General features: G+C 31.8%; 1 protein-coding gene across 2 annotated transcripts in view; it reads right to left on the reverse strand.

The window, feature by feature from the left end:
- LOC142329278 (protein GPR107) overlaps positions 1-14,589 on the reverse strand; it is a 128,988-nt gene extending 114,399 nt beyond the window's left edge. The window contains exons 1-4 of one of the 2 annotated variants that reach the window (XM_075373714.1): positions 14,384-14,589; positions 13,706-13,816; positions 9,909-10,063; positions 6,531-6,694 (exon numbers count right to left, since the gene is read on the reverse strand). In XM_075373714.1, the coding sequence (XP_075229829.1) occupies positions 6,531-6,694; positions 9,909-10,063; positions 13,706-13,816; positions 14,384-14,470 (517 nt within the window). In that variant the 5' untranslated portion in view covers positions 14,471-14,589. The remainder of the gene's footprint in view (positions 1-6,530; positions 6,695-9,908; positions 10,064-13,705; positions 13,817-14,383) is intronic. The other variant, XM_075373716.1, reaches the window with a different exon arrangement.
- Positions 14,590-15,298: the final 709 nt, after the last annotated feature.

Here is a 15,298-nt window from a genome sequence, read left to right on the forward strand (position 1 = left end):
GTCATTTTAAAGTGTTGATATGAAATTTAAAAAGACATGTTTATGGACTTAAAAACTGAGAAGCTTTTAAAAATTTATTTTTAATTAGGAAAAAACTGAAGAGGCATGGTTAAAAATTAATTTATGAATATTTTGGCCAATTAAAACAAAAGTATTATCATCTTTAAAAAATAAAATTGTTAATAGAAATCAATGTAGATTAAAAAAATAATGTGAGAATTGCTGACAGTAAAAAAAAGTAGTTTTTTTATAATCTCATTCTCAGATTTTTGTACTTACGACTGATGTAAAAAGCATTTGAAGCACAAATGACATTAATAAAAGTTATCTCTGAGATTCATAACGTTCATTGTACACCCAATACCTGTGATGCAAGTGAAGGATCACTTAAAGGGTGGAACATTTCCTGCAGTTTGAAGTGGCTGGCATTATGATATACAAGAGTATATACATTCAACTCGGTAAAGAAAACAGCATAAAGTAGTAAAAAATTAATCTAAGAAGAAGAATATCGTAACAGTTAAAATTTTATTTTTAAATCATATAAAAAATAATAATAAAATTTTAATACAAAATATATCCTCCTCAATTTCTTGTAATTTAGTTCACTCTTTCTGAAATGGTTTAAATCCAATAACTGACAGTTTTTCTTAATCTCTTCATTATGAAACCTTAATAACAGAATCTATGTAATCAATTTCTGAGCAGCGATCTGTTTGACCAAATCTATTTTTTAATACTATCCAACAAATTCTCAAACTGATTTATAACTGTAATTACCTGGCCAATCAAGCTCTTTTAATTTGTTCCTTGAAGAGTGGCTTCATGCCACTAAAACCAGAAAGTGATATTTGAATATACTGGAAAATCAAAATAAATACGACTAATGAAAATTATACTACACACTAAAAAAAACACTAGATAAATATATTGAACTGCACTTTTATTTTGTTTATTTATTTATATATATAATGACAAATGACAAAAAACCCTCTTCATGACGGACAGCTCCCTATCTACCATGATTCAATTCTCTCTCAACCGGAACTTCAGGGAATTGAACACTCAGCGGTATCAAGAAAAACCACCGACAAACCAACTGCCAAATCTTCCAAATCCAAGACATTCAGACTCCAATCCAAAACTCGGAGCCTGGTTGAAAGTAAATCAACAAATTTCTTCCAGTCCGAACATCTGTGCAGGAAACAACCGTGCTGAACTGGAATGTTATATCTGTAGTGCTAACTCAAGCCACCAGCAATCTCATAGACAATCGATTGTTGATCATCCAAGCTATCATCAACAACCTTCCAATTACAAACATTGGCAGAGATAAACCTACCAACGGTAACATCAATGTTCGTTCCAAGAAACAATCGATGCCCATCTAACATACCTATGTAGAAAATTAACCTGTACTTACAATAAAAAATACATAACAAAATACCCAAAATATGACACTACAACACAGTTATAAAACCAGAAGCCACTTTACGCATCAGAAACACTCTTCCACCAGAAGGAACAATCAATCACAGACAGACTCCAAAAAATTTAATGAATTGGAAGAAACTACATCAGTAAAAAGTACCAGAAAGATGAGCAGTGGTGAATTGTGCCCAACAGTCATGTACAAAGAGTTAGCACCCATCATTGATACAATATGTAGTAAGAGAAGACTAGTGTTCTTTGGACATGTAATGAGGATGCAAGATTTAAGACTTCTGAACAGCTATTACAGTACAATCTAAATTCAAAAAATGTCAAAACAGGATGCAGATAGATCAGAGAAATAAGAGAGGATCGAAAGGAAATTGGCCTTACATCAAAAGACACCACAGCTAACATAAAATTAAACAAGAAAATCAAGAACAAAAACACTCGCTTCGTACTCACAAGAAAGTCCTAACAATGCACACATTTTCAACACTAGAAAGGGCATAAAGATCAGAACATATGAAAAAAAACCCTTTTGGCATGCTGGAAGGCAGAGGTAGATTTCACCGGTGCTAAGTAGGGATAAAAAAGATTTCCACCTTAAAGTTAAGAAAAACTTCAAATTTACTAAATATGACAATGGTGGTTACATGTTTAGCATATGACAAGCACCATCTTCATACAATTCCAACATCATTTTGGTCATCCATTGCTATAAGGGCTGGTCATATCCAAAATTGTTTCAGACAGAAGTTTTAGGTAATGTTTAGAGGACTAACAACCATTTTAAACATATTTGATACTGTGTCTATTAAGGGAGGTATGTTTTTTTTGTCTTCGAAACCTCATTTTTTCCACCCCCTGGCCAATGGTTGGTGATATCAAAAAACTTTACTTACATAAGTTACAGGCCCTTATCCAAAGAATAGTAGGAACTTTAAACGAATTTGATATTTTACTTAACAAGAAAGTTATAGCAATATTGTTTTTTCGAAAAAGCTCCCCATGGTCCAATTTTGCCCATAAACGAACTTGACCGAGAGTTTGCTCATTACATTTTATGTATCAATTTGAAAGTGATTGGCGCAAAATTACGGCAGTTATCGTGTCCATAAGAAAGTGAAATATATATATATATTATATTAATCCTCCCTCTATGAATCATGAGACCTTGCTGTTGGTGAGGGGGCTTGACTGCTCAGTGATACAGAGTAGCTGGACTGAAGGTGCAACCATATCGGAGAGGAATCTGTTGAGAGTCAAACTAAGGAATGATTCCTGAAAGAGGGCAGCAGCTCTTTCAGTAGTTGTTAAGGGCATAAATCAGGACGACCTAAACAGCCATATCAACATCACTCTGAGTACTGCGCAGCTGAAAGCAATGTAAAACTACAGCTGCTTTTTTTCCCCAGAAAATGTAGCTCTCTGCATTTTCATATAGCAGTGATGGAGGTGCCTTCCTTGGTAAAATATTCCGAAGGTAAACTAGTCTCCCGTTCGGATATCCAGGTGGGGACTACTAAGGAAGGGGTCACCAGAAAATAAAAAAATAACATTCTACGAGTCGGAGCGTGGAATGTTAGAAGTTTAAAAAAGGTTGGTAAGTTAGAAAATTAAAGAGGGAAATGGATAGAATAAATGTAGTTGTAGTAGGAATTAGTAAGGCTCAGAAGGAAGACGAAAACGACTTTTGTTCAGGTGATTTTAGAATAATTAACTCAGCTTCAAATAATGGGCAGATAGGAGTAGGTTTCATAATGAACAAGAAGATAGGGAAGAGGATAGAGTATTTCAAAATGTGTAGCGATAGAATCACTGTAATAAGGATAAAATCAAAACCTAAACCAACAACGATTGTTAACATCTATATGCCTACAAGCGCCCATGATGATAATGTGGTAGGGTCTGTACACAAGAAATTGACGAAGCAATTAAACACATAAAAGGAGATGAAAATTTAATAATAGTGGGAGATTGGAATGCAAGCATTGGAAAAGGCAAGGAAGGAAATATAGTGGGTGAATACAGGCTGAGCAAAAGAAATGAAAGAGGGGACCAACTTATAGAGTTTTGCACGAAGTATAATTTAGTAATTGCCAACACCCAGTTTAAAAATCATAATAGAACAATATACAGGTGGAAAAAGCCAGGCAATACTGCAAGGTATTAGATAGATTATATCATGGTTAAGCAAAGATTTAGAAATCAACTCCTTGACTGCAAAACTTACCCTGGAGCAGACACTGATAGCGACCATAATTTAGTGATAATGAAATGTAGACTGGGGTTTAAAAGCCTGAAGAAAAGGTGTCAGATGAATTGGTGGAATTTAGAGAAGCTTGAGGAAGAGCAGGTAAAGAAGATTTTTGAGAAGAACATTGCAAAAGCTCTGAGTAAGGTAGAAAATGTAGAAGAAGAATGGGAGAATGTTAAAAAGGAAATTCTTAAATCAGCATAAGCGAACTTAGGCGGAACAAAGAGAACTGGTAGAAAACCTTGGGTTTCAGATGATATTTTGCAACTGATGGATGAACGTAGAAAATATAAGAATGCTAGTGATGAAGAAAGTAAAAGGAAATATCGACAATTAAGAAATACTATAAACAGGAAGTGCAAACTAGCGAAAGAAGACTGGACTAAAGAAAAGTGTACAGAAGTGGAAACAGACATGATCATTGGTAAAATAGGCGAAGCATACAGGAAAGTTAAGGAAAATTTTGGGGTACATAAATTAAAATCCCATGATGTGTTAAACAAAGATGGTACTCCAATTTATAATATGAAAAGTTAAGTCGATAGGTGGGTGGAATATATTGAAGAGTTATACGGAGGAAATGAATTAGAAAATGGTGTTATAAAGGAAGAAGAATTTGAAAATGATGAAATGGGACAAACAACACTGAGATCTGAATTTAAAAAAGCATTAAAAAATTTGAATGGCAGAAAGGCTCCTGGAATAGATGGAATAGATAATAAATATTTATGGAAAAGGGGAAGTTCCGTCAGACTTCAAAAAAGGTGTTATAGTCATGATACCAAAGAAAGTAGGAGCAGATAAATGTGAAGAATATAGAACAATTAGCTTAACTAGTCATGCATCAAAAATCTTAACTAGAATTCTGTAGAGAAGAATTCAGAGAAGAGTGGAAGAAGTGTTAGGAGAAGACCAATTTGGTTTCAGGAAAAGTATAGAGACAAGGGAAGGAATTTTAGGCCTCAGATTAAAGAAAAACAAACCAACATACTTGGCATTTATAGACCTAGAAAAGGCATTCGATAACGTAGACTGGAATAAAATGTTAAAAATTTTAAAAAAGTTAGGGTTTAAATACAGAGATAGAAGAACAATTGCTAAAATTTACAGGAAGCAGACAGCAACAGTAATAATTGAAGAACATAAGAAAGAAGCCATAATAAGAAAGGGAGTCCGACAAGGATGTTCCCTATCCCCATTACTTTTTAATCTTTACATAGAACTAGCAGTTAATGATGTTAAAGAACAATTTAGATTCGGAGTAACAGTACAAAGTGAACAGATAAAGATGCTACGATTTGCTGATGATATAGTAATTCTAGCTGAGAGTAAAAAGGATTTAGAAGAAACAATGAATGGCATGGATGAAGTCCTATGCAAGAACTACCGTATGAAAATAAACAAGAACAAAATGAAAGTAATGAAATGTAGTAGAAATAATCATTCAAGACGGACCACCGAATGTGAAAATAAGAGGAGAAGAGATTATGGTGGTAGAAGAATTTTCTTATTTGGGAAGTAGAATTACTAAAGATGGACGAAGTATGAGCGACATAAAATGCCGAATAGCACAGGCGAAACGAGCCTTTAGTCAGAAATATAATTTGTTCAAAAAAAATCAAAAATTAATTTAAATGTCAGGAAAAGATTTTTGAAAGTATATGTTTGGAGTGTCGCTTTATATGGAAGTGAAACTTGGGCGAGCAGAGTATCTGAGAAGAAAAGATTTGAAGCTTTTAAAACATGGTGCTATAGGAGAATGTTAAAAATCAAATGGGTGGATAAAGTGACAAATGAAGAGGTGTTGTGGCAAATATATGAAGAAGCATTTGGAAAAATATAGCTAAAAGAAGAGACAGACTTATATATAGGCCACATATTAAGGCATCCTGGAATAGTCACTTTAATATTGGAGGGACAGGTAGAAGGAAAAAATTGTGTAGGCAGTCAATGTTTTGAATATGTTAAACAAACTGTTAGGGATGTAGGATGTAGGGGGTATACCGAAATGAAGTGACTAGCACTTGATAGGTAATCTTGGAGAGCTGCATCAAACCAGTCAAATGACTGAAGACAAAAAAAAATATTAATACAATCAATCTAAGTACAGAATAATAAAATAAAATAAGATGACACCTACCTTATTCCATAATTCAAGCACGAGCGCTTTTGCGAGTCCCTCGCATCATCAGTTGCTCTATATAATTTTTCAAATCATTCATACCAAGTTACACATTAAAATTGAAATTACAAAACCTATACTATACATAAAATTTAAAATTGTTAAAATCCTTTACCAAATATCTAAACAGAAATTAAAACTAAAAATTTCTAAATTCAAATTTTTTTTTAAATTTAAATTAAATTCAAAATTCAAAACAATAACAAAAATAAAACAAAAATCCATGTGGACTAGCTAGCCAAAGTTATGTGACTGTATAGAGTTAAGTATTATGAATTATCAGTGTCTAAAGTAGTGCTGCTATCTCTATAGCAGCTTTTATGATTGTGTCATCCTCATTCTCTGTATGTATATTCTCAAAAGGATCGATTTAAAAAAAAAAAATATATATATATATATATATATATATAAACTTTTGAACTGATGGTGGTTTTGGAGTCTGGGGGAAGTGAAATGCAAAGATATGTCAAAAGTTTCCCGAACTTTAATCATGGTACCCATTACAATAGGTAGCTCTCTTATGAAATCTACCTAAACATGCTGGGAGGATCGCAATGTTCCATAGAAGAGACTTGGATAATGTGGTCTAACTGAAGTGATCCTATGTGATCATAAAAGATAATAATAATAACATACATATATATAAAATGAACTCACCACTACCACCATCTGACTTCTTTGACAACATGGTTTGTTTATTACGATTACCAATTGGTGTTTGGTCACTCGATAAATCACGTTTAGCTCTTAATGCAGGTGCAAATGAATGCTTTCTATAAATATGAAGATTGCTCATTTCCTTACTGCAATTAACATGCAGCCTAGCAGAAAATAAAATAAAATTACAATTAAAAATTACATAAATGTACAATTACATAGTATTACTAAGCATAATCTTTTGTTTGATTTTTAAATTAAACAGAAAAACTTTTAATTGTTTCATTATATAATATGTTAGGATGGAATTGTTTTGTAGTGTTCCTAATCATGAAGGACAGGTGAAATGAGGATTGAAGAAGTTATCACATTCTATTTTGGAAAAAAGAAAGAAAAAACAAAATGGCAATAATTGTGAGGAATAAAGAAACAAAACAGGTAGAGAACTTATGATACACAAATGATAGATTAATATTGTTAAGGATTGGAATGTTACCAAAAGATTTAATTATAGTACACACATATATGCCAACATCGAATTATGAAGAGATGTATGAGTGTATTGAAGATGTAATAATATCACAAAGGGAATGCTGTAAGATACCTATAGGAAACTGAATGCTGTGGTCGAAAAAGGTGAAGAAGGAAGTGCAAAAGGAAACTTTGACTTGTTTGCTTGCTGTGGACAGTACTTAATTAGTGTTCAACAGTTTAAAGTGGCTCACAACACTTATAACCAGATAACCCAGAACACTTATAAAAAGAATACAAGATATTGGTTTTAACTTGTTATATTTCTTGGATGAGATGTACAGTATTGATTTAAGCCTAATATCAAACAGCAAAAAAGACATTTTTAGTTACACACATGGCCGCAGACTGACTCTCTATCTTTCCGCTTGAAGCACCATGACAGCAAAGCTGGTGACTCCTGAATAGAAAACCTTTTATTGTGAATCCTCCAAAGTGACAATATCATTCATCAATGGTATAATCAGTTTTAAACAACTGAATGTCTGTGTAAAGAGAAGAATACAGAATGATCAAAGGAGTCTGAAGAGAATGGTGAATATGTCAGGGAGTATTTCCAAAAAGATCTGTTGAAGGAACACCAGCCACAAACTAGCAATGCCAGTGATGACAGGGTAGAAAGTTTCAATAAATGCTTTGCTCACATGTAAGTGTTTACAGCTGTTACAGGCTTTGAAGCCTATCAATTATGCTGAACAATCAAAATGTTGCAGCATGAAGATGACGACTTTCTTGTGTTTAATGATGAGTCAACATTTCATCTTAATGGAAAAGATAAAATACATAATGTTCATTACTAGAGGTCAGAAAGCCCCCACGAACTCTTACAATGCAAAAGGGACTCCCCAAAATTAATTATATTCTGTAATTAATACCAGTCAGCAAGTGTATGGCCATTTTTTTTTTCTGAAGCATGTGTAACAAGAGTTGCTTATTTGAATATGCTATATACATTGGGAGTTTTATAAAAAATCTTGTTTTATAACAGCTCCTGCTGCCTTTGATCAACGAGATTAGAGACACAGAATTGAAGCAGCTGTTGGTTCTACTACTCCAAACAAGCTGGTTAAAGTATGGGACAAACTCTCTTATCAGTTGAATATGTGCCATGTGATGAAAAGTGGCTCACATTAAACACTAGTAGGGAAAACTGTTAACGAGTTACTCTTTTATTTTATTTATGATTCATTAGTATAAAAATTCTTTTTGTACACCTTATATCTGGTGAAAGTAGCCAGTTAAATATAGTTATATCTTAAAGACTAGTTAATCTTTTAATTTACATTCAACTGCATTTTTGAGAGAACTGTGTGCAAAATCATAAATGACAAAATATCAGGCAAATCTAAATTCATAATTCATTCCAAGAAAAAGGAAAGTTAAAGACAAAAAGTGTTAAATTTAATAAGCATGGGAAAATAATGTGTACTGAAATTAATTTCATTCAATAAATATATATATATATATATATATATATATATATATATAATTATTAAAAAAAATATATTTTGGTACAAAATGAGAACAGTACCTAAAGGCACAAGCAACCGTCTTAAAACATAAGAACTAAACTGTCATGAAATAAAGCAATTAATAACTGAAAATCATGCTGTAATATTTACAAATTGATATTAAAGATGCAACAAACATACAATCAAGTCATTGTATTTCTTTAAAATTCTATTAAAATAAATTTCACAAAATCAGAGCTAAGCCACAATAAAAAATAAATTATGAGTAATTAAAAAAGCATTACTGAGTACAATTAACATAAATTAAAAACGTTTAAATGAGTACTACTGCACTGTTCCTGCATTTATCTACAATGAAAACAATTGGTATTTAAAAATAATATTTTATAATTATAATTTGATTTTAAATCATAGAGTACGGTAATATTAAAGTATGGAAGATTCTCTACATGTTTCTAAACCTTGAGACTACATTAAAATTCATGAAGAAAATAATAAAAACAATTCTCTAACCCCTGTTCTGGCTGAAAATGTCATAGGATCCACTGTGGGAAAAAATTAAAAAATTAAAGTAATCAGATATAATAGAAGCCAAGTTTAATTACAGAAATTACTACGACATACTAAACCGAATTACAATTAATTTACTGATAATGATGATATGAATTTTATAGTACAAGAAAAATACCAAACCAGATCAAGTTTTATATTACGAACTGAAAACATGATAAATTATAAAATATGAGATCAATATATCAGTAGTCAATGTGGACTACCACAATTAAGGAAAGCTACATGCAGAAACAGTACCAAACATTGTATAATATTTAACAAAAAGAAATTTTTTTAAAAAATGTGTAAATGAAGCACTTAATGGTGACAAAATATGATCTGAAAGTCAACAAGTTTGCAGATAAATTAGAGAACTCTATGGGAGAAATTCTATTAAAATAAAGAGTGATGGTGATAGGTCAGCTAGGGTAATATAATTTTTTATAATGAAATTTGGTCTATGGTTGAAGATTAGAGTACAGAAAACACAGAAAGATTACAATGAAAAATTAAGATAAGTAATAGATTATATCTTCAAATTGTAGCTTAAAATATTACTAAATGTATAAAGGAATTGAGAAGTGTGTCAACTTATTAAATGGCAGTTAAAAAAATACTAATACATAATTTTCAATAATTAAATCATTGTCATAATATGACAATGATTTAATTATGTATAACTAATTAGTATAACTAATATTAATGATGTATAACTACATCTGATTACAGTTTTTCTATTTTTATGGCTGTAAAAGATAAGCCTTAATCTAAAACAAGACTGCTATTTCACAATCTTATTAAATCATAAATAATTATTACTGACTGTTTTGATTTCAAATCTAGAATAAAGTGTACAACAGCAGCTGAATTAGTATTAAAATGTTCATCTGGAGCTTGCTCCAAAGGACATTTTTCTTGGTGTGCATCTAAGTATGGATTCATTGCATCATTTTGGACTTTATCTAAAGTAAATCCAAACTGTAAATAAAAAAAAAAAAATAGTAATTATAACAATATCTTACTATTTAGAATATATAAAATAGTTAGTTACTGATCAAAAGACAACAGTGATGAAAATAGAAATACACATATACACATGCAAGCCAACAAGCACATAACAGTGTGTGTGTGTTCACACATATATGTGCATGCATGCACACACACACTAAAATGATACATTGATTACACAATAAAATGAGTAAATCAACATATATCATATAAAAATTCAGTTCTTTAAAAGATTTTTATAACACCCTGGAAAGATTCAATTCAGAAATGAAACAAAATACAATGGAAGAAGGTAATAAACTAACAAAACATTTGTATAACAAAAAATCCCTTTCTTTTAATGCAAAACTTAAAGACAATTTTAACACAACCATTACACCAGAATATTTATACGTCGCAGAAATCATGATAGAAATAAAAAGACCTAGAATGTAAAAAATAATTAAAAAAGAAAAGAAAATTTTAAGAAAGATTTCAAGACCTAAATGTAAAAATAATCAAAATATCTTATGATCAAATAAAGAATTTCATCAAAAATTTGAACAAATAACAGACTATAAGAAAAAGAAGATTAGGCTTTCATGGACACTTAAAAAGAATGTAGGACGACACAGTAACAAAAACTCTTTCATTATCTTTCTAAATTAAAAATGCAGTATAACTAGTTTTAAGAAATTGAAAAAGATCAAAAGAAATTAGAAATGAAGAAGAGCTTTTTGCCAAAATAATTTCTGAAATAAAAAATTTTAAGAGTTTTCAGGAAAAACAAAGGGAAAAAGCAAAGAGAATTTTCCTAAAAATAGAGGGATGAAATTAGTCAAAAAATGAAAGAGTATAAGCAGAAACAGAATCAAAATGCAAAACAGTTATTTTTTAATGCAATCCATAGAGACCAACATGAGAAAAAAGTAAGAGAACAAAAACATAAAAACTTTCAAGAAAACATTTTCTTTTGAACAAATTTATAAGACATGAACCTTTTTAAAAATATTCAATTACAAAAACAATATTTTTATCATAATCATTCACTACAGGCTGCGCCTCGTCAATTTAGCCACGTCACTCTCATCTCCACTTCTCTCTTCAAGTCATTATATGAACCAAGGCCCATCTCTTCTTTAACATTATTGATGATGGTTGCTCTTGGTCAACCTCTAGGTATTTTACTCAAAACCTTGCCCTCAAATAAATTCGTCAAGAACTGGTCATGTTGAATTGCATATCCTATCAATTTCACTCTTCTTCTTCTTCTTCATATAACATTTAGCAAGGACCTCTTCTCACTCACTTTTGCTAACACTTAATAATTTCTTTTCCTATCCAGCCAGCTTGTTCTTGTTATTCTCCTCCAAATTCACATTTCCATTGCTTCCTGTGGTCTTCTTTCTGCTTTCCCAAGCATCCATGTTTCACACCCATAAGTTAGAACACTCCAGACATAAATTTTAGTGAACTGTTTCCTTATTTGCATACTCATATGATTATCAGTCAGTACATTCTTTGTATCCTGGAAAACTCATTTTGCCAGCGCTATTCTTCTTTTTACTTCAGTGGCACATTTATTATCGCCAGTGATGGTGCTTCCCAAATAACAAAAACTGTCAACCTTCTATACAACAGTACTGTCTAATTTAATATCAACCTTTGTACCTTCCTTTGTTATTCCTACAATCATAATCTTTGTCTTCTAGTCATTAATTTTCAGTTTAAGTTTTGTTAGTATTTTAGATAGTGTTTTTAATATAATCTCCATTCCTCTTGCTGATTCCGCCAGTAACACAACAAAGGAAAGGCAGATTACATGCCCTGTTTATCTATGACAAATTTCAGCTCCTTTCACACCCTTCGGCCAGAGAATTTGAATCGCTTCTTGTTGGTCCTCCTTGGTGCAAACTGCTAGCAGAGCGGGACATGTTTTCTTTTTTCATAAAAAAAATAAAATGAAACATACCTACACTAATATTACTTTGGTTCATCTCATTTTAAAAGGAGCCATTTTGTGATTTTCACTATGGTGAAAACGGATAAGAAAATGTATAACATAATAAGATTATTAAATACTGGAAAAATTTAACTACCTTAAAAATATAAAGAAAAACTTGGTTGTGCACAAATCTCAAATAGCAATAAGTATGAACCCTAAAATATAACTTATTTCTAAAAATTACAAAAAAAAAATGTCAATGCACCTGGACCACGGTCCACAAGCTTGCACATTCCTTCCAAGAAGGTTTTTGGTTGGTCGCGAAGCCACTTTTGTACCACTTCCTGCACAGCCAAGTCTGTGAAAAATTGACAACCTCGCAAAGCATACTTGAGCAGCCCAATCAGATGAAATTTGAAGGGAGCAAGATTTGGGCTAATAGAAGGGTGTTCCAGTACTCATAATTTAACTTGTTGAATGTTGGAACAGTGTGGTGAGCTGTATGCGGGAAAACGTTGTCATGCAAGAACAGAACACTTTCTTTGAAAACAGACTTTATGGAAGCCGAGCTTGTTGTGGATGATTTGATAGGCATAACCATGACAAATTCATAGAAGAAACTACATCAATGGTAACTCACATATTCGCCAGAACCATCTCTTGAGCTTGCTGAATCTTGTCATCCGTAGTGGAGGTTGACAACTGCCTACTTCCTCTTCACGCATCCAGCCACTTTTAAAATTCTCAATCCACAAAAAAACACTTTTACATGATAAGCACTGTCCTCATACTGGGTTAAAAGTCTATGATAAATTTCAGCTCCTTTCACACCCTTCGGCCAGAGAAGTTGAATCACTTCTTTTTGTTCCTCCTTGGTGCAAACTGCTAGCAGAGCGGACATGTTTACAATGTATTTTGCTGTATTTTTACAGTGTGTTATGGCAAAACTATATTAATTTTTGATCCGCTCTCGTATTAATCAATTACTTTTACTGGTAATATTACTATACAAACTTTCCTTTGTAGAATAGCTTAGGGTGTCACTTTTTGGGATGTATAACATCTGTATTTCAGTAGGCTTGATAAGCTGATGTGCAACAGTACATTTGACTTGATGAAAAAGGCAACACAAAAAAAATCCACATCCCATTTTTACAGTAAGGCTGGCTTGATATTATGTTATTTGAGAATGACTTGCAGCTCATATAAGGTCACTCCTAAATAATTGTGGTAACAGCATTTAACAAAGAGTAATAAAAATATTAAAGATTTTGTGAAAAAAATCTGGTGGTAGGCTATATGTATAATTATTTATAGGGTCAATCCAAGGAATAAAAAGAGAAACACAAAATGTGTTCAGTGTTCATCACTTTATCGGAAATTTTTAAGCTGTTAAAAATAAACTCATTGACAACAAAATGTGTCAAAAGCTGTCAAAATGTTGTCTTAAGGTAGTGTCTAGTACACTACCTTATGTACTACCTATGTAATTTCTCTACAGATTTTTTTGTTGTATTACCAAGTAAAAATTAATTGGTCCATTAACCAGATTAAAATGATACCACGCAATCAACATACTGAATCAGTTGGAATATGAAACCAGTTCGAATTATTCACCCAGAAATCAATTTTTTTAAATAATAATAAAATATGAATTTATATATATAATTCAAGATATCAATAATTACCAAATAATCTTCACCAGGAGGTTGAACATGAAAATTTTTGAGATTAACAGCTAATATTCCATCTTTATAGAAACCAAATTTACTGACAGATATGTATTTTCTGTGATCATTCTGTAACAAAAAACACATATATTGCAACATCATTAAAAAAAATAATAATAAATTCTGACAACTCAGTTACTAGTTTACAGGTAGTCTCAAGCTACCTTCCAATAGTTCAGCTTACATAATTGAAATTGTAATTTGAATACTAAGAAACACGAAATTACCAATACATTATAGATGCTACGCATTAACAAGGGATCACTTGGTTTTGCTACCAAAAACAAATGAGTACATGACTGACAATTCATCATCCCATTTCAAAAGACAGTTTGTTTTTATGTACAACTGGGGCAAAAAAATCACATCAGTTACAGTGGTGTGAATGAAGTTAGAGATAAACATGAAGACTGGTTTAAACTGGAACTACAAGACACATAAATATTTTCAACTATAACAACAGCCATTTCCAAAAGTCAACAGCAATGGTTTCATACTAAAAATAATGAAATTTCCAATCGTGCAATGTACTTCCTTGAAGTACTACGCCTTACCTGGTAAATTACATTCAAAGTAGTAATGCTCTGATAATAAATTTAATCAGTTAATATGTTTATATATTACTTACAAACTTACCTTAATTTCTAATGTGTGTATTCGAGAGTAGCAATACTGAACAAATAGTAACGTCTTTATCGCACATAACCAATAGCTAACCTCCATCTTTTTAAATTGTTTTTCGATGAGACTAAACCTGTAGAAGTAATGCGAAGAATCGTGAACGAGTCGTGCCTTCGATTCGATTCTTTATACTGAACGAAAGAATCGAGAATCGGTTTGCAGGAGAAACCGATTCTTAACAATAAAATGAATAGGCGACGGGAAACCAATCTTGATACGCTTATTAGCACATCGTTCCATCGGGCCCCAACCGACAAACCCTCCATTAGATCGGAACGCAATCCAAACTTCACAAACGAATAAACGCCAAACCAATCTTTCTCAATTACGATTCGATTCGATTCATAGCAATCTTTCTTATGCATAGCTTGTATTGGGGGATCCAACTACCATACCAAATTCTAGCTTGCGTTTATTTTATTTATTATTTTCCAGACGTGACGCATAACTTATTACATCGCCATCACTAATGTTTATTGACATTCGCCAAATTTATTACTTCTGATTATAAAATATTTTCATTAACTGTGCTATTCATCTGAGTTAATCTTAAACAATTAAATTTTATCTGTAAGCCCCATAAAACAATTTTTGTTTATCCTCAACTACAACGAATGCGAGCCAAATATATATTTTTTCAACTCATTAAAAGTACTTATATCTTTTTTTTTGTTAGCCTTCGGAAGCACCGTCAGGAATTACTTCAGAAGGTGAATAAGGGTGATATGTATGAGTGTAAATGAAGTTTAGTCATGTACAGTCTCAAGTCGACCAGTTGTGAAATGTATGGTTAATGGAAACTCAATCACCATAAATCACCGGTATCCACGATCTAGTATTCAAATCCGTAGAAAAGTATCTGCCTTTACT

Source organism: Lycorma delicatula, chromosome 8, assembly GCF_047948215.1.
Source record: "Lycorma delicatula isolate Av1 chromosome 8, ASM4794821v1, whole genome shotgun sequence".
NCBI lineage: Eukaryota > Metazoa > Arthropoda > Insecta > Hemiptera > Fulgoridae > Lycorma > Lycorma delicatula.